At 46.9% G+C, this 20,746-nt stretch overlaps 1 protein-coding gene across 2 annotated transcripts in view; it reads right to left on the bottom strand.

Moving 5' to 3' along the window:
- The window catches only part of ADCK1 (aarF domain containing kinase 1), a 76,132-nt gene that overhangs the window by 37,008 nt on the left and 18,378 nt on the right, over window positions 1–20,746 (bottom strand). The window contains exon 3 of one of the 2 annotated variants that reach the window (XM_009869557.1): window positions 11,657–11,860. The exons of the other annotated variant lie outside the window; for it this stretch is intronic. Coding sequence (XP_009867859.1) covers window positions 11,657–11,860 — 204 coding nt within the window. The remainder of the gene's footprint in view (window positions 1–11,656; window positions 11,861–20,746) is intronic. 2 annotated transcript variants of the gene reach the window in all.

The following is a 20,746-nucleotide window of genomic DNA, read 5'->3' as shown; positions in this document are numbered from 1 at the left end:
CAGACAGATTGGAATCACAGTCCTTCATGACTGCTTTAATTGAAAGCACTCTCTCTTTCTCCCCCTACTAATAAGAGAGACTCTCAGTTGTTATACCAGTGTGCAGTGAGAGCAGGGCAGAAGACAACCTTCTGCTGCCAGTAAACTTCCTTCTGCATCCCACCTGCCCAAAGGGACTCTCATTCCATGGTTCAGGAGGAGCAGCAGTGGCCCCTTTCAACCGAGATCTTTGAGGCTTACTGTGTTCTCTGCAGCTCTTCAGCTTTCAGGCAACAGAGCTGAAAGCATTAACTTGGCAGGAACATCCCTGTAGCTCCTAACAGAGGGAGCAGTTTCCTCAGTTCCTCTTCTAACAACTCTGTCAGCATGTCTGAGCAGCTTTCTTAACCCTTTCCCAGCTCTGGAGACGTTCCACAAAGCTCTGCTCACAGCCCCTACCCCCTCCAATGCATCTGAGTAACATAAAAAGGGATCTGTCCCAACGAACGGAGCTCTTCTGCAGTGTGAAAGCAGGAGGCAGGAACTCCAGCAGCATGGAGACAGAGATAAACAGCCCACAGCAGCCCTCCCAGCCCAGCAGCACTGAAGGCCCCAGAGCTCCTCTCAGGGGCCCTTTTATACGGGGCCCCATGGGAAGGAACGCTGTGATTGACTCATTTGGGTCACCTGACCCATCCTATCCTCCGACAGGCGCAGCTGCTCGCACCCGCTGTGATCACAGCCCCTGTGCCGGGAGCCCCAGAGGGCTCACCCTGGTGCTCACATCAACACCAACCCAACACCAACCCACCTCCACATCTCCTTTCCAAGCCAGGCCTGAACCCAGTATTAGATCACAAGTCACAGGTGACAACAGTCCCACTGTTCTCTCCCCAGAATTTCCATTTCTCTTGAGCCACACATGTACTAAGAGACGTGTGATTCCCCAGCATAGCCAGACCCTCTTCACCAAATTCCTGCAGACATATTCCCAAATGACATATCACCCCTACAGATGCCAGCAGCTGCAAAGACAGCACTTTTGGAAAGAATCATCAAATCAAACAACAGCCTAGGTTGGAAAGGACCTCAAAAGATCATCTAGTACAACCTTTCAGGGAAAGGTTGAGAGATTATCACATTGTGAAAACCCCCTGTGATGGAGACTCTACCACGTCCTTGGGGTGGTTATTCCTATGACTGTCAATATCAAAAAGTTATTTAATATATCAAGATGAAACCTCTCCCAAAATGCCACAGAGAAGAAGAAATGCCACAGAGACAGGACCAGTTGGCACACTAAGCGAGAAGGTAAGATTTAAGAAAGTACCCAGAAGCAAATGGATTTCCAAGACTATTTTGACTCCAGGCATAAACACATCCCTGCCATACACTGGCAGAAACCCGAGTAGGAAACGGTCAAGAGACCCACCACAAACAGGCTCCGTGTTAGAGCCAGGCAGAGGCTCTCCCGAGGACTGCAGAGATGTCCCAAGGGCCCTGTCAGCAGTAAGCCTGCACAACAGCAGCAGTCCTGTGAGAAATAACCAGCTGCCAGAGCCTGAGGACATACAGGGACCTCTGGGAACACACATCACCTGTGCCTCATCTCAGATGCCTCTGATTCAGCTTTGAAAGCCTGCGGCCTTTGAGAAGTGTATGAGAGAAGGGGTGGTGTGGGAGGAAAAATATGTACAGGCAGGTTTATGTGACTACAAAGAGAGTGGTGAGGGGATGTCTGGGGGTATATGTTTGGAAGAGGTTGGGATGACAAGCAAAGGTGTGCCAGGGCTTGCACAGAGAGTTATGGAGGTAGCCGTGGGGCAGCACGTTTGTGCGCAAAGCTTGTGTGGGCAACGGTAAGCAAAATTCTCCATTGACAGAGATGCAAGTGACCAACGGGGCCAGGACAGGTGCCTCTGTGTGTGTGTGTGTGTGTGTTTTCAGAGGCAGGGTGTGCAAGGGGAATGGAGGGTTGCGTTGCAGGGTACCTATCTGGTAGGACAGCACTGCACGTACTGGAGTGTATGCTATACTGACAAACCCTTCTACTCCAGCTCCTAAAACAGACAGAGAGAGAGAGGCATACTCCCGTGAGTACTATGTGGAACACTTTTATGTGTCTCTCAGAAAGGAACAAGGGAAAAGTGTTTCTGGGCCTGGGACAAAGAGCAGGAGTGACAGAAGCAACACTGCCCGACACAGCAGCTTGTCACCAGGGTGGACAGAGGCACGGTACAGTGATAACACACAGAGGGCAAAGCAGAGCCCTAGCCAGATTCTTCCTAGCTACGTCCCTTCTTTGGGCTTTGGCCATAATTACATTGCTGGAAGCGTGATTAAGTTTTACTGAAGCACAGCATTGCTCCAGAGTAATAGGACAGGGAAGTAGGAGTGAGGATCTGAGGTGGACATGCAAGTACATGTAACCTGGCAGGTGCAGCCAGCTCCTCCCAAACTGAATTTGAGGTCTCTACATTAGAAGAAAGATGTAGCCAGCTACAGATGCTGAGTGCACCTTTACCTGATACTGAAACGTTGGCACACCTGGCAGGCGAGTCAATGCAAGAGGCACAGCTGTACAGGAGTCCACAGCACACAGAACAAGATGCAAGGACTGAAGAGAAGTAGAATAACAGAAAGAGATCTGGATGGGATCCTGGAGTTTATATCCTTTACTGAGATAGAGAAAAGTCTTCTGAGAGAGACAACTGCAGGGCAAATGAAATCTATAACTGACTCTGCCGACAGCATCACTGGCACCATGCTGGGGAAGGGGTTCTCTGCATCCCCTGATGATCCCCCATACAAACTCTAGAGCCCAGAGCTCTCTGTACTGATCCAGTGAGGCAAGTCCTATGCTAAGCCAGCCATGTTATTTCCTGCTTCCTTCCTGTCAGTCTTTCCTCCGATTATCAACCTCTTCTCTCCTGCCCATATTTCTCCTACTTTTCATATCTCTGCTCTGATCCATCTGCTCCTTCTACAATTTATATATTATCTATCTCTTCCTCGCATGATTTTACCCTTGCATCCAGATCTTCTTGTTGGGCTGCAAGGTGCCTGTTTCAGTGGTGTAATTTTTCCGATTTACTCTCCTTAAGGCAGTGTCTGCTCTCATGTAAATCACCCTCCAAACCTAGCCTGTGAAATGGGCATGTTCACTAAACTCTATGAATAGGAAAGTAGGCACAGCTGGCCTATTCATAATCAACATAAAAAATAGATTAGCACTTTACAGATTAAACATTATCGTTTCAACAGTTAACATAAATCAACTACACTTACAGGCCTAGCATTGCTGCTGCCACTGCAGGCTGACAAGCATTGCAAAGAGAAGGGCTGTCAGTCCAGGGTGCAGCGGGAAACTGCTCATTTGTCTTCCACCTTGAATGTAAGTTCTGCTCTGGCACCCCCAGGGCATACTGCTAGAGGTTGTTAGAAGGGCTAAGGAAACAAAGGTAGGGGGTTAATTTTTATTAATTCACATGCATTTCTGAGCAATCCAGCAACCCACTATTCAAGAGCCAGAATCCAATTGCCCTAGTTCCCTCCCTAGGGCTGATGCAGCTCAAAAACAGATGGAGTAATAGAGTCAGCCTCTGGAATGGGAACAGGACAGGGAGCCTCTAAACACTGTGTCAAACGTTTAGCTTGGAGCAGCCAACCTGCAATTCCTGAGCTGGTCCCAATGATTGCAAGGGATTGGCAAAGGCCTTTGACAGGATATCCCATGAAGAACCAACCTCACAGCTATTTTAAACAAAAAGACAAAAAATAAAACAAGATGAAGAGGTTAGGTTACAGTCTGAAGGACAAAAGCCAGCCTGGGACAGGAGGCGTGGGCTTAGAGGTTTTCTTAGCAGCCAGGATAAAGACAACAGCAGTACACAAAGGACAAGGTAGCAAAAATTACATGGAGAGACTTCTTTAGTATAACCTCTCTTAATAAGCCCCGGTAATTTTAATTGCTCTAACCTCCTTCTAGCACTTCTTGATAAATGGGAGTAACAGTTAATAGACCTGAACCAATCAGTTACATCCAATAATGCATTTGGCAAAATTAGCTTTGTTCTCCACTCACAACTGATACCACCTCAGTTTCATTCATTATCTGAAATGAGCCAACTAATGTGTATTTTCTAGTAATCATTTGGAATTTGGAAGGGTTGGTGCTGAACAGTCTCTTCCAAGAACTTGCCAATTTGAGATGGAGTGGTTAAGCGAGCTTTGTAAGGGAGAAACTCGTGGATTTGATTCAGCTGAGCTCTCCTGGCACGAGCAATAGGTCATGTGAGTTTATTGCTTCACTTGTCACAGACAGCTTCACAGGTCTGGCTCTGAACCATGCATCCTGTAAAACCAAAGCACCACAAAGCTTCCAGAAAATAAGTGCAAAATGTGCTTAATGTTCACAAACATAACTTGATTTCCAAAGGGAACATATGAAAACGTCCTCTCTCTCAGGCTGGCCTGCCTGCTAGGGACAGACACACTTGGCTCACTAACAGTGGAAAGACTCCTTAGACCCCAATTTTTGCTTCAATTCTCAAAACACAAAAGCATATTGAATCTAAGGCTTCCTGTGAGAATTTCCAATGATCTCACCACGGCAGCTTTTTCACATGGAGGAAAACCTGCAGTCAGGGCTGAATTGCTTTCCAATAGCTCAGCATCCTTCCATGGAATCAGGATCTGTCTCTCAGACAGATCCCAGAAGTGCCATAAAACAGAGCTTATTAGATCACTGTACATCTGAAAAATTAATTAAAATGCTAAGTGTCTATTCCGTGTGTTAGAAAAATGCAGATATGTCAAAGTCAGGCCCTGTAACTCCTTTTTTCTTCTTATGTCATTTGTTTCATCCATAAATAACCTATTGCCAAAAGTCACCAGACTCACTGCATCATGTTTTCATGTTCCCGATGGGTCAAGAGCCAAGTAAGTGGCCAGACATAAAATTCTGAAAGAAAATAGGAGGTGCTAACCAGGGAGAATCAAGTAGGGTGTTAAACAATCAGTGGGCAGGCAGATGACAGGATTCCCTCCTCCCTCAGAGAAAAGGCAGGCATACTAAACCCGGGCTGTGTCTAGATCAGAGCATCAAGTACGAGTATTTCTGAGTCTATCAGCAGCAGCCTTTGAAACCGAAGCCAGTCCCTCCACATGGCAGCTCAGTGTTTCTGCCCCTGCTCAGATCCCACTATGTCATAAATGCACAGAGATTGCTGAGCAAATGAGACACACGCCATTTTGAAAAAAAGAAAGTCTCCATATGAAAAATGACCACATAAGGACTACTAATCCCAGTTACAGATAGTGATCTCCAGTAACTGTTTGGCATTGGAAAGGTTACCCATGTCCTGAGAGGTGGTTTCTGCCGATGGCGAGAGCAGTGCTGTGCAGCACATCTACCGCCTCTGCAGGATGGAGATGCTGAGCACCGCCCGACACATCTGTAGTGTGCATTACCAGCCAAGATTTATTTGCATTAGAGCAACACTTCAGGTGTCATCAAAACTCTGAGAAAACCATACTGAAGAGAGCTTACCATCTGCATATCAGACACTGTGAGCCAACAAATTCTGTGCAGGTACGTCATACGCTAACCCTCAGGAACCTAAAGAATCTGTAAATTAAAGAATGGCACTAAGCACGCAGATCAGAACTGCTCCTTACCAGGCCATTCCCCATTGCATTTTCTGATCTCAAATCTTTCACCTCCTTGCAGAAGGCACTCCAAAAAATCATTCAGAAAATCCACTGTCCAACCTCCTGTATTGGAAATCTTATTAACTTGAAGGAAGCCAAAGGAGATTATCCTCTAATCTATCCACAAGACCTTCCCTCTCTTAGGCAATGGGACTTAGAGCACCCAGGAAAAGACTGTGAAGAGCAGGACTCAGCCAGATCCCCTCCCAGGAGCTGTGAGCAGAGAGAAAATCCATGCAAGGAGAGAGTACCCCATCCAAAAGCTCCCCTGGGAATAAGGACACCAGGTCCTCGGCATGACACTAAAGGTCAGTAACATTGGAGCTTACAAATGGAGCAAGCAGGGACACAAAGGACAGAGCAATTTGGCTTGCCTGAGCCACAAGAAGCTCCATTTGCTTTCCCCATCGGCCCCTGGCAGTGGAGCAGCAGTGCTGGGCAGCTACTGCCCACACGAGGGCTCGGTGTAGAGACAGCTCCACCAGCAACTGGGGCCTCTTTCCAGAGACAGGGCAGAGAGAGCACAGCGGAGGCTGCAGCAGCAGCAGCTCCTGCCTTTCAGTTGAGTAATGTGGGCCCATTTGTCCTGGGTGACATTAATGCTATTCACCATCTATCTCAGACTCTTTAAATTACCTTTTTATGGCCCAAATCCTTTTCATAATTGATAAAAATCTCTTTTTTATGTCTTGGGTTATGGGAAAAAATGTGATTTTTTTTTTATTCCTCATTAGAGTTTTAATACAAATGTGGCTTTTATTGACGGCTGCTTGGAAGCCCTGACAGGTCTACTGAGAGAGGCTCCAAGGGGTGGGAGAAGGGCCAAATCCTCCCATCTCACTTCCCAGCCCCTCACATTGTCAGACTACTGGCCACCACAGCCCAGCTTCCACTCTAGTGGGTAACGAAGGGTGAGCAGCATCATGCAGGAAGAGATTTCCTGTGATGGACCTAATACCCATAGCAGACAGAACAGGCTCCTGCTTGACCTAAATCTAGTTTCTCCATGTCTGTAAGTGGTGTACACAAGGGCCAACTTCACCTTGGCACCTTGTCACAGCATTGGCCCTGCTTAAGGACGGAACCAGGGGCACAAGCTACGGGAGATCCGGGCGTTCAGCGGAGCCATTCAGCATCAGCCCCACAGCCCCAGGGAACCATGTGAGCAACCATGCAGAGACTGTGTCAGACATTGGTGCTTTTGGACGCAACTCTTCACCACAGGGCTGCACAACACTGGAGGATGCAGATATCCCGGCATCCTGGATGGGTTAGACAGGCTGGGAAGAGGCTTTCTGAGGCCATAACAGGATCTGCAGCACCGTGACCTGAAGACCTCGTGATCTAGCTGGGTAAATGAATCTTCTTTATGGCAACATATGGAGCCAGCTACAGAAAGTGGCTCCTATTCCCTTGGGAACAACTTGGATGCTGTAGGACATTCAGTGTAATACCCAACAGCCTATTGAAGGCCCAGCTGCTCTCCCACTGGGCTGAGCACTGCTTCAATAGTTCTGCAAATCAGAAGTAAGCATACGTCTCGCCAGAGCTTAAAATGCTAATCAACAGTTCCAGAAAGAAGGAAATCAGTCTGTCCTTCTCCCTGTCGCTGGCACACCATAGGCTAACATGTTGTACCAAGGATGCATACAGAAATAGGAATAAAATGAGAAGTCTCTTCTAGTCCCTCTGTCTTTGCTCATACTCCCAACAGTCTGAGGGCAAGGAAGTCTCCTGCTGTGGGGATTTGCACCTTGCTGCAGTCTCACTCTAAATCTTTCCCGTGGCAGGTTCACATGGGCATACGATTTTTGTGCTTCCCTGTCAAATGGCCGTGTGGCACTGCTGCACATCATTGCAGGGATCCCTCTCCCAGGTGTATGTGGGTACATTCAATAGTGAATGAATAACATCTGTGTATCCAGCCTAGGAAACACCTTGGGAGCATTTTAAAGTAGAGGGACAAAGGGCAGGATCCTTCATAGCCACAGTTTTCCTGCAAGGATAATGATTTCTCAGATGGGAGTATCTGTTTCTTACTGATCAGCACTGATGCCATGTCAGATACAACAGTAGGAATCCAAGGAGAGTGAAGCCCTTTAGCCTTAGGCTGGGTCCTCCAAATATCACTGTGAAAATGCATCCTGCTTCACAAACCGCAGCACGGGAGGTTCCTCTACTACACGTGCTTTGCTTATTAATCTCAGTCAAACTGTTGCCATATCCTGCCCTGCTCAATCAGTGAGTTCCACTATTGTATGGCTGCAGGAGGCTTCTTGCAAACGGCAAAACAGGTAAAAGCCGCAATTAACTCCAGATGAAAAAGATGGTCTCCTTGGAGGTGCTGGCTAATCAAGCAATTAGAAGCTACTTCCCATTACCTGCGCTCCTGCAAAGCAGAGCTAGACTGACACCCTTCCAAATGACTGCCTTTCCATCTATTTAAGCCCTTTATATGATTTAGCTTCAGCAGAGACCAGCCTTGACCTCTGGGTTCTCCCCAGCCCTTTCTCTCAGGTTTGAACAAAGCAAGCACAAGAACCTACACATTCAGTCACTGATGTGTTCTCCCTGTGGAGCCTGTTTTGCCTCTCAGCCTTCCTGGAGCGCAGCAAACTCACCAGCAATGTGAAGCTTCCAGAGTCCCTTACCAGTCTTTCTCCTTAAAGGTCTGGTGTCTGCATTTCACCAGAAGTTGCCTGGCTCTTCTCTGCATGCACTCTCTAGCGTTAGAGAGCTTAGCTGAACCAGTTGTCTTTCCCTTTGTCATTAGTAGCTCTGCAGAGAAAATTACAACTGTGGGGTAGAGAATACACTTGTTTCATTTTCCACACTTGACACCTTTTCACTTTCAGAACCTTGTTCAAGCAAGGAAGATGAAAAGAGAGGTAGGAGAGACTCTTTCAATCATATCTCATCACCCATTCTTACGCACACAGCTTTTCCCAACTGCTACAAAAACTACATACAGAATAAGCACAACCTGTGGTATCTCAACTGTCCCCCCAAAAAGGCTCTCACTGATCCTGCTGGTGATCGTTTCCAGAAGTCATTGTAAAGATCACTTTGTGCAGCCTCTTCCACTGCTACTACTCATGTTGCCCTGAGAATCTTGTCCTTCACCTCAACCTCTTTCACACAACACTTAAGAGACTGATCGCTCACCACTATCACTCAGCCAAACCACTGTGGCTGAGATTAGAAAGACAGTGTCTGCTCCCCACTGATTATTTTTATCCCAATGATCCCTGATAGGTACAGAGATTCTCCCTAGTCTTAAAACAGGATCTGACAGGGCGACCCCCTAGTCAGCATATATGATGCTTCTCCTTCTGTGTCAGGTCAGCACACATGCCATTTGCCTTTAAATCATGCAGCAGAGCTACAGGCTGCAGCTCCCAGTCTCCAGCTACGACGCTGGCGTCGAATCGGAGATCCCCCATCAGCAGGGGTCATGCAAGTCTGCCTGGTGCCAGCAGAGCTGCGCTGAATTGCTGTAAACCTGCCTCACAAGCCCTCTGGCTTTGCTCAAAGATCAGTCCCATTGGCATGGTCTCCATTTACACCAGTTTTCCCACAAAACCACTCCATTTGTCAAACGGCCAAGCCTCTGATAAGATTCTCAGGAGCAGGTCACACCAGAAGACAGACTATTTCTAATTGACTGAAGATACAATGCTTCTATACACAAAATTGGTTTTTCTTCATCTTTATGCCCTTTTGCAAGCTCTTGCCTAATTTGTCAGCTCGTCACATTTCTCTGTATTTCCAGTTGCTATTTCTCCCATTTGTTCTGCACTGATCCAAACTGTACTTAATTACTTCTTGCCTACACTTGAGAGTCATCCAGAAAGCCTGCTCTTGTGCCTGGTGAGGGAACTGGAAGTCTTACCACTGAATCTGAGAGCAGCAGGGTCAGGCCGAGGCATCCTGGGAAGGTTCCCTTGCTGTCATTTTCTCTTCTATTTGAATTCATTTGCAAGTTCCCAGGTGTGATGCTGGCCCCAATGGGGATGGTTTCAGGATCCCTCTCTGTACTCTCTTCTGCCCCAACACTCCACCTTGCCCTTCTGCCATCTATATTTCAGCTATTGTATTTTAAATGTACCGAGGATGTAGCTACGTTGGAATCAAATTTGTTCCTGAAGTAACCCTACCGAATCCTCTGGGCTCCAGCAAAGACAACTTCAACACATTAGGTTCCTCAAACCCTTTTTGTTTTTAAATACCTTGATTTGGTACCTTGTAACTAATGGACATTTACCTTGGCTTTTAATACTGCCCAGTTTCACCAGCGCCTTTATCTTTATATATGTCACTCTCTGCATTTCTCTCTTTTATCATCTCTCTCTCATTAGCATTTCCTCTCTGTCTCCTTCTCATTTCTACCTTTTTTCCTCCCTCTCTCTGTCTCTTTAAAATTAAATATTGCCCAGCACTGGCCATGTTGGTGAAATGAATGCTAAGAAGGAAGGCTGCTGGGGATGCTGGATTTGAGCTGCCTCGCTGGGAATCAATGAGGCATGGACGGTTCATCTAGCTCTGAAAAACTGAAAGAAAACAGGGCGTATCAGTGGCAGCTGAACACGCAATGGAGAGAAAAGGTCCCACCTCCCAGCATCTGCCTGAGCCTCTGAGAGACACACGCAAACTGAGCCAGAGGTGGCTGCTGCAGTAATTTAATGGGGGCTAACCTCAGGGTGGCTTTCCATGGCTCCGGTGGAGAGGAGATTGCCAGTTGGAAGCCCGCGGAGCAGTAGGGGTCTGTAGTGAGCAGCCAGCCTGCCCTGCTTCATCTATCCACTAAGCTAAGAACCACAGCTGGTACCAGCCATGCTACAAGGATGCAGTGCTGTGACAGGGAGCATCTTGCCAGTTACGGGCTGCCATTAATCCTGCCATTAAACTGCAGGGAAATCCTGACTAGACAATACCTAGAGCCTTAAACTACATATGAGCAGACCTAACGCATCCAAATGTGCCCACAATATATCCATTAGGTGAAACTACTTTGCTTACGCCCTCGTGTTCCCCCCATACCTCCTTACCATGCAGCCAGACAGGCCCAAACAACTTAAACCAGCCCCACAAACCTCGATATATGAGCAACAGCAGGTGTACACACCGCTTCGCTTCTTCAACCTCCCGCCTTCCTCCCTCTCACATGCACCTTCTCTACCACTGTCTTTGCACACTGTTGCCTCCTGACTCCTTCTCACCATGTCGGCTGCGATTCTTGAAATGCCTCTCCCCAACTTGGGCTAGAGTGTCTGGGGACTTCTTCTTATAAGGGGCAAGATGCATAGTAGAACATCCTCTCTAAATAATGTGCTTACTTCCTTTATAACCAATCATTAGACACCTACCTCTACTCTCAGTGCTGTGGGCTGCTGAGGGTTAATGGTGACACACACTCCTGGGTTACTGCGTTTCCTGACTGCAAGCACCAAAAGTGATTTATGCTATTATTTTCTTTGGGGGTTAATTAGGGGCTTGAGAAAGTAAAGGGCTGTCAGTGCTAGCTGGAATTGGTCTAGTGAAGCCAGGGGAGAGCAGTCATCCCTCACAGATTTCTGGTAATATATCTTTGTCCTGAACATCAATATCTCCAGCTCCCACCACTCAGTGTGGCAGAGGGCCCTCCATCCCGACCTCCAGCAACCCTGTTAGTTTTGGCATAACCTCTGAGGCACGCTGCTGTGCTGAGTCCTGGCATTTCCACCTGGCAGCTTTCACACCCTTAATTTTCTGTTATCTTCTCCCTTCCTAAGCTTGCCAATAATGCCTATCAATGGACAGGGAAAATCCACATCACATTCTCTTAGGGGCAGGAAGGAGATACCTCCTCTTGGTATTTTTTGCAGCTTAGAACCACCTGGAACCTCCTTGCTCCTGTTTTACTTCCTCTAGCTGCCTAGGGCTTGCTGAGGCCTGAGAAGCCAACACATGCTATGGCTGCCCCTACCTCTTTTCCCAGATCCTCACGGATAACTTGCTCAATCTCCTGCCTGGTGCTCTGCGGGGCCTGGCTGTGCAGCACTTTGAGGGTGCGGGTGTACTCCTCAGGCAGCAGGTAGTCAAGCGCTCCCAGGTGCTGTCCCACCTTGATGAAGGTGCCTCGGTTGGCGCAGCACAGCTCCCGGAGGCGCTCAGCAGAGCGCAGGTGCACCTGCGGAGAGACCGGAACATCAGCCAAGCCCGTTCACTGTCTGTTACATGCACACGCCCACATGTGTTTCTTTTATTTGTCCAGTACTTCAACAGACCAAAATTTCCTTTTTTGATTTGAGGCACCATCATCTAATGTGTCAGCTGAGCATTAGGACCCTGGCTTGATTTAGAGGGGCTGAACCAGACCAGGGCGAGATGCTCCAAAGTATAAGGGGCTTTGACACTTGTTTGCACAAGCACCATGATCAGCGACAGAACTTTAGGTTTTGACTCTGTCCAGGTCTACATCCTTGCACAGAAAAAGATGTCCAGCCACAGGGCACTATTGGTTTGTCACTCTGTCACCACTAGGATGCACAGTTTGGAAACCTCTTGTAAAAAGACAAAAGTCAAGACCACAACCATGTATGTTAGACTCTTAGTGTAAGTGAGATGAATTGAAGTAAGAAGAAAACTACAGATACCATCCCAGAAGCTTCCAGGAACTTGTGAAAAGGATCCATTAAAAATCAAAACGACAGATGTCTGTTTGGCAGTGAGAAGGAAAGTTTATGGACAGCTCTTCACCCTCCTCAGCTCACTCGGACAGAAGAGGAAATTACACCCCTCCAGTTCAGCGATGTCTCGGTCTTACTGCTTACATTGTCAACAAAGTCTGCAATGGCAATGGCTTTAGGAACTCAGAATTACAAGGCTTGCTATCTTTGTTCACGCTGGCCAAAAGGCAGCCACCAAATGACAAAATGCATCACTAACCGCTTGCGTGGTCTGGATTTCAGCTTCTGAGGTTCAACTCGTCTCTCAAGAACAGACCTGCAACCACATCCTTCAGTGACAGTGATTTATTTTGCCTTTATTACTCTCACTAGAAAAGCCTCGTGCCAAGGACACAGCTATACTCAATATTCTTTAATAAACTTCAGATAAACTTACCCCGAAACATTATTAATATCCAAGCAAATCAATGACAAAAAATAACTCCAGAACCCATCCTCTGTTAATGTCTGACACTTATCTGCATGGAGGCTCCTAATTCCTTTGGCTTCTGTGTCAGAAGTCATTGAAGGTCAAATCCTGTGTCTGCAGACCTCATCTGCCCAAGATCCTGTAGTGAGGGATTCCACCAAAAGCCTCCAAGTATGTGGGAGAAAGGAACATCACCACAAATATGCCTGAACACAACACACATCCACTCATCCACCCCATTTAGTGGCTATCTTTGTCCTCTGTCCAAAGCAGCGCCGTGTCACATTTCGGGATTGGGTAAGTGTGCTGCAAATGCTCAAAGCACAGGCCTAGGGGAGTCTGAAGAGAAACCCTAATGTGCAAGTCTCACACTCAGTGTGTGGGACTTCACACCTTCATACACACACGCACACACACACACACACACAGACACTTCCCTAGGTGCGTGCCTACAGGCAAGCATAACTCGTGCTAGGAGCTTCCCCCAGAATATTGACTAAAGCACTCACAAATACATCTGCAGAAAATAACATCCATAGTCACGCCCGAGGACGCCCATATTATCGTGCTGCATCTTATGCACCAGCTTTTAAAGCTCCTGCTGTAACTAGCAAGCCTCTGCCCTGGCTGTTTCCTTGCTCTCCCCTCCTGCGTACATGAGGGCCAAAATCAGGCCAAAAAATGACAAGGAAGGGAAATTGTGAAAGAGGAGGAGAGTGCAAGAAAAGCAGGAAGGGAGAAATAGGATGAAAGAGAAAGGCATCAGGCAGGAGGGAGCCAGAGCAGCTGGGTAGTTTTGCCACAGTACCGGGAGCACAGCCCATTACAGGGGAACAGCTTTTATGCAGCTCTGATAATCACCAGCTTCCCGCTGTGGAGTTTCCTCCACTGCCTCCAGCCGTGGAGACCAGCAGTAAAGGGGCAGGGGAGAGGTGGCCAGCAACTCCCCCCGAGGGGTCAGGCAGCCACAAGCCCAGAGCACCCGCTGGCAAGAGTGGCAAGGCTTGTGCGGACGTGCTCCAAAAATCCCAGCATGGGGTAGGGGCCAGCACAGGGCCCTGCGACCCCCAACAGGCCCAGCAGGAGTCCCTCCAATGACTCCGGGCTGTGGCGTGGCTCCGGGCCAGCGGCCCTGGGGCTGAAGCTGGGCAGCCAGCTCGGGGTAGAGGTGGTGGCTCCAATGCACCAACCCTCCCTATGCAGATCACCAAGGAAGATGTAAAAAACAGGATGGAAAACTCACATAGCTGAAAATGCAACTAATTGCAAACATACTTGGATGCAGGGTGTATCTTCATGTCTGCCAATGCTGAGGAGGCAGAAATAGCCTCTCTCACACACAAAGAGAGAGGAAATTTTGTCCCTCCTCAAATTATCCACCCCATGGAACCCAGTTGGCCTCATGGACACAATACTTGGATGCAGGGTGTATCTTCATGTCTGTCACTGCTGAGGAGGCAGAAATAGCCTCTCTCACGCACAAAGAGAGGAAATACTGTCCCTCCCCAAATTATCCACCCCACAGAACCCAGTTGGCCTCGTGGACACGGCAGTGCTGGCCAACGGAGACAGAAGTGTCCTTACAGAGGGCTCCAGGAACAAACTAGAACAAAACCTCCACACGTAACATCCTTCACCATGCTCTCACAACTGGCTTGGCTACAAGTCCTAAGAGACAGCTGCCCTGGCTGGCTGTCCAGACCAGGGAATGCTAGCTCCTGCCCCTGCTAGAGAGACAGAAGATGACTAGACAACTTGTCTCAGAAGAAGGAAATCTACTGTAGCCCTACATTTTCCAAAACTCCAGACTGCATTAGAGGCAGCAATATGGTGAGAATGAAGCAGGACTGTGAATGCAGCTTCCAACTTCTCTTTTCTTACCAACCACTTCAGTTTTTTTAGCAGAAAAATGTTCATTACACTATCTCTTAATCACCTGGCTCTCCCCAGCCAGGTCACAGTCCAGGTGCAGCACTTATTTCTCCAACAGAAGACCTTCTCCTAATCACAGGCAAAGTAAAAGTGTCACATTCCTACTACTGTGTCCGATACCACTGACCCATGTTTCTGTCCTACCCTGAAGAAACTGCAGTGTAAATGGAAATCACAGAATGTCTCAGAGCTTTTCTCCAAGCAATCTCACAACATACTGCTCTTTGTTGCCCAAACAATACTTGAAGACTCTTTTATCAATGAAAAGAGCTGAGAACAACAGCTAGTTAGACAGGGACCTGCTTGTATGCATCGTGCCTAGGAGCACACTGCAGAAAAAGGAGGCCTTTTATGTACCAAGGATTACCAAGAACAAGCCTCCCTCAGGAAGCACTTCAGATCACAAACGCTCTCTGTGTGTATGGTTCTCTCCTCAGTCCACACAGGCATCTCTTTCTGTCTCAGACCCCTTCCTTGAATTTTAGGAGGGCAAATTCTCCACCAGCCCATAGCATGGCTATCAGACTCACGTGGTTTTACCAAAAACCTGGGTAGACTGGGATTAACGTTCATTATTCAAATTGTTCCATATGGGCCATAGTGAAACAAACAACTGCCAGGTATGGAGAAAATGCACCTCTTTGATACAGCAAATACTCAGCAAGCAGATACACAAAGGGACATTTTTTAATTTACCCTTGATGTACAAGCAGACCTGGCTTCTCAAGTTATTTTGATGCTTTTGAAGAAGCCTTTACTCACAGAGACCTTGGCAAAGAACAGCATCAGATGTGCAGGTGTCACAAATTGGCAGATGCTAATCTGGCCTTAAAAATAAAGACATTTAGAAAAAAATAAATACTGAAGTTAAATTATGTTGGCAAAAGCTTGAGTATTCGGCATATGGTGACAGACCTCGTGACAAAAGGGCTTGGAAAGGCCACTGAAGACAGTAAGGTAAGTGGTAGAAGACACTCCTCATACGAAAAATCCTTCAGAAAAGTCATTCCAACCCTGAAGGGCATACTCATAGCTAGCAAAACGTGAAATGAGGATTAGGAATGCAGAGAGAAAATTTGAAATGCAATTAGTCCAAGATGTAACAAACAAATCACCAGAAATTCCTGGCGATGAGTGATGCCTCCAGGAACACTGCGAACACGACATCTCACAAAGGACATCAGGCTGAATTTCACCCAGAGGACAGGGCTAGAAGGGCTGCTCCTCCTCGCACCTCCGTACCACAGAGCACTCTTGTAGAGCTGAGCAGGAACAGACACATACTCTCCAAGGCAGTATTTCAAGAAAGAGGTCTCCAGAAAATACCTTGAAAACTTCAATCATATAAAAAAACCAGATTCATTCAAAAAGCAGCTGAGATACTAACAATCATAATAAAAAGGGGATCACACATTAAAACCATTAGCTTCCAGAGGGCCGAAGGGGAACAAATGTTGCCCTGTTTGAAAGAAAAATCCAGAGTAATCTGGGAAATTATCATCCTGCAAGCTTTTATTCTGTATCAACTAAATAGTTGAGACAATAATTACAGAGAGTACTAAAAATCATCTAGCTAAATGTGATACGACTGAAAAAAGCCAACAGGAATTTTGAGAGGCAAAAAAAAATCCCCATTCTTAACCAGTCCACTAAAACACACTGAGCATGTTAATGCAATGGTCAATAGAAGAGAAAAAGGAGAGATTTGTTGGGACTTTCAAGTAGCTTTCAAAATATTCCCTCACAAAGAGTGAAAATAAAACCAAGTAATTATTGGAGAAGGTGGAAGAAAATCACTTGCTCACCCCATTCTCAGCTCAGAATGCCCTCTCTGCAACACCAAGCCCAGCGCTACAGAGAGCAGCAGCGGGAGACTCTCCAGTTAGGACAAGGCTGCTACATTTAGCGATGTTTTTACCACAATTTCATTTCGGCTTGCTTTCAGTTCTTTTAGATGAGGTGATACTGCAGAAGCTCTGTTTATATTAGCACCTGTAATGTTGTTACTTCCAGAGAGGCTGAACTAGCACTGCAAACCCTGAGAAATGTGATGAAAAGAGAAACAGGTCCAGGTAGGACCGACAAGTTTGAAGGGCTCTTTACTATGAAGGGATTGACCCACATCAACTGTCAAAAACCAACAGCAGTGTCCCATTACACCCATTCTTACACCAAGGTTTAATTTCCCTGCCAGTGATCTGGCAAAGGAGAGAACAGTGCAGTGACAAAAAAATCCATGAAATGCAACAGAAATTATTCACCACTACAGAAAAATAAGCCCTGCCAAGTCCCTACCAAAGATAGGTGAACTGGCACATCACCCTCAGCGTAGATGGCTGCAAGGTTACACATATTGGAAGGTGCAATTTATCCTGCCCTCACAGACTAATGGGCTCTACATTAACTGTATCCAACCAACGCTTGCATCACGTTGCTGTGGACAGCTCAGCACCTCCTCAATGTACAGTGGGGATCAGGAAAATCCAAAGATTTGTATGAAATAATAGAAAGTTCCATTTCTATTTCCAACTCTCACAACAGAGTAAATGATAGGGCATCCCACAAAGCAATAAGCTTTTTAAAGTTTTGGTTTTACATCCCGTTGTGCACAGTAGAGCATTAAGCAGTGGCACTCACTGTCAGAGGACAGAGAAGCCAAGAGCTTAATGGAATTCTGACTGGCTTTAGACATTTATGATAAAACAATCATGCTTGATTTTACACGTAGCTTTTCATTTCTAGAAGTGCTTTTACAAAGCTCTTTACAAAACTGAGGATTGCTATCCCCCATGTTACAGACTTGTAAGAACATAAGAACATGCAATAAAACATCTAAAGAGCTTTAAGTGTTCTTGCTCAAAGCATCAAGACAACCATCACCCTACTGATTGGCCACAGTGAGAGACAGAACACAAACAGGGTGCACTGACGCTCCCAGCATCATTAAAATCTTTATAGAATCTATTTGGTGTATTCAACTCCCACATTCTGGTTACACAGGTCACCCCTTCTGCTGGGGTTCAACCTGCTTCCAAGTACCTTCTGTATTTACTGAATTACCTGTCATTCCAAGGACTTGGGACATTGGTGATGGACTCCTGCTTTCCTCCCAAGGCACAGCAGAACTGCTGCTTATGGTCTTTCATATTAAGCCTTTGGGAGGCTGGGAAGTGTCTTGTGGCACACAGTGTATGGGAGCATCCCAGGCATACAGGGTGTCAGTCATCCTGGACAAGACAGCTCTTCCAGGGATACCTGCAGTGCACGAGACTGGACTGGAAGAGCCAGACCATCCCTTGGGCTCCACACAGAGGGAAGAGAGGATGTCATCACGCCTCTGCAGAGGGTATCTCCAAAACACGGCAAGTCAGGGAGAGAAAACAGACATGCCAGAGAAGACAGGAAAGGAATCTGGCCTGTTAATGACAGGGTCATATGCTCACAATCGGTAGGACTACAAAACAGCTTCAGATGACCCAGGACAGCACAAACTGGAGAGGAGCGAAAGGATGTCCACCTCAGTTTAACACAGTGAGAGAATGAAATCAAGTGCCATGCCAAAAGATCTGTGAAGATATTTAGGGAGGTTACAGCTACTGGTGAAGTGCATTGGGTACTTGAGTGCTTTAAAAACAGTAATAGAAAATTTAGAACCCATTGTAGTGGCAGTGTAGTTGGGTCTCCAGGGCCATTATCTCCTCTTTCAACAAATCTAAATATGCATACAGTTAATGTAAGCTACTATAGCCTTCACAAACACTATCAGCCTGGTGAACAAACTGACTGACAACAGCAGGGATGCTGCAGGGAGACACGGAGCTCTAAAAGGAATTGTTCTTGACTCCTTTTTGTACTACATTTCCCGCTTACCTTTTACTAAAGCCCATTCCCAGGCATACCAGATACTTCCCATTTAAATGCATCCTTACACTGATACTGCTGATCAGACAGATCCACAGTTTTGGAACTGGAATAACTCCTGGTGCGATCCACTCCACTATGTAATAACTGGTTATGTGAGTAAGTTATGTACAACTTCCCTGCAGATCACAAGAGACTCTTCCAAACCTAGGTCAGAATGTTTCATGCCAAACAGACAGCCAAGTTCCCACTCTCCTCGCCATCAGGACTCTGAATTTCCATACACAAACACACACTAACATTGACCCCCCCACACCTATGCTACGCATACTCCCATGCTCCTAACAATCCCTACAGGTGACTAAGGGGTGGCCTAGCAACAAACCCCTAGTCTGAGACGCCACTTGGTTCAGGAAACATTTACACTGGGCTGAGGTCCACCTCTTCAGCCAGTCCCTTCCCAAGCTGCTCTGGAGAGGACGAAGCAGTGTTGCTCAACCACAGCCCAGACCACCAGCAGTCACCTTGCTGAACCCTGCCCTTGCTGGCTGGTGCATGCGTGACCAGCACCGATCACCTGCCCGTGTTCCATCTTCATTTTGCTCCAAGCTCGGTCATTTGGGCTCTGATTATCTCTCATTACTGACGACCTTGCTGTAATGAGTTTTAATCTGCCTCGTATTAATTAGAAACATTTTCATTAGCCAGCTCAGTTTTAGGTAAATAGCTAATAGAAGTAACTGAGCTGCCATTAGTTATCTGCGGGGCAGTTCAGGAGAAAAATCAGAAGGGAGCAGCTGTTTCCCTTCTAGAGACCCCTATGATATAATGCACTATTCTGTCTCCATCTCCTGAGCACAGAGAACAATGAGCATCAGGAAGGGATGGTCAGAGACAAGGGGAAAATGACATGCTAGAATAACTGGGATGTAGCACTCCTACAGCTACAGCATTTCCTGTCTATTCTCTCCCACTAAAAGCTTTAGATCAAAGTGTTGAATACAGGAATCTGAGAGTCAAGCTGAGTCCTTTACACCTACAGACATAGACATCACCTCCAGTGAACAAGGTTCTGCTCTCAAGGCTGTACAATAGGTCCTTTACACAGGCTCTTTTGGGGGGCATGTTCACTTATGTGAACGGTGCTTACGTATCAGGACAAGATCAGATCAGATTCGCATGAGACGGAAGGACCAGACCTCTGTATACACAGATATACCATACTTGCAAGGTCGGCAAGTTCCCAAAAATGCCCTTAGTGCCTTGTTGTCCTGATGGTGTTGGTATACAAAGAGATCTGTCCTGTGCTTTGTTGCAGAGCACCCATGGAAGATAGGAAGTAATTCAACAGCACGGCTGAAGAAGGCACAGAGACGTTTACAGACGCAGCAGTGAAATTATGCATGTGTCTCGATCCATTGATCACAGTGTCTGCAGCTCCTGTTACAGAGGCAGGTGAAATGATAATAAATTTGACACAGCATCTCTCAAAATCTTGCTAACAAAATTAATTCAGCTCGTCTCAGATCAAGCCGTGCGGGATGGCAGTAAAAGAAGCTGAGGGCTGTAAAGACACCATCTTAAGTAGCCCTGAGCACTGCGGGGCTTCCAGCCATCAGTCCTATTAAGCCCTGTTTTATTTGCTATTTTCAGCCACTATAAGGAACAAGATAACTGAGGTGTGTGTTACATTCAGGACTGTTCCTTGGACAGGAGCTGCTGACACACCCTAGAGAAACTGTAGACTATTGACGCTGATGCAGAGATGCATGCAAGGGATGACATCGTGCAGCAAAAATTACCTGAAGGAAGAACACTCTCCAGACAGCTATGTCCATGTAAGGGCACCCTGGGGAGGCAGCAGCGTGGGAAACAAGTTCCCGTGCTAGTCCTGGGGACTGTTCCTTGGACAGGAGCTGCTGACACACCCTAGAGAAACTGTAGACTATTGACGCTGATGCAGAGATGCATGCAAGGGATGACATCGTGCAGCAAAAATTACCTGAAGGAAGAACACTCTCCAGACAGCTATGTCCATGTAAGGGCACCCTGGGGAGGCAGCAGCGTGGGAAACAAGTTCCCGTGCTAGTCCTGGGCCATGGGGAAGGTGGGGGAAGAGCTCAAA

The sequence above is a fragment of the Apaloderma vittatum genome, unplaced genomic scaffold, assembly GCF_000703405.1.
Source record: "Apaloderma vittatum isolate BGI_N311 unplaced genomic scaffold, ASM70340v1 scaffold8000, whole genome shotgun sequence".
Classification (NCBI taxonomy): domain Eukaryota; kingdom Metazoa; phylum Chordata; class Aves; order Trogoniformes; family Trogonidae; genus Apaloderma; species Apaloderma vittatum.
Note: the sequence above shows the minus strand (reverse complement) of the source record. Positions and strands in the feature narration are given on the sequence as shown.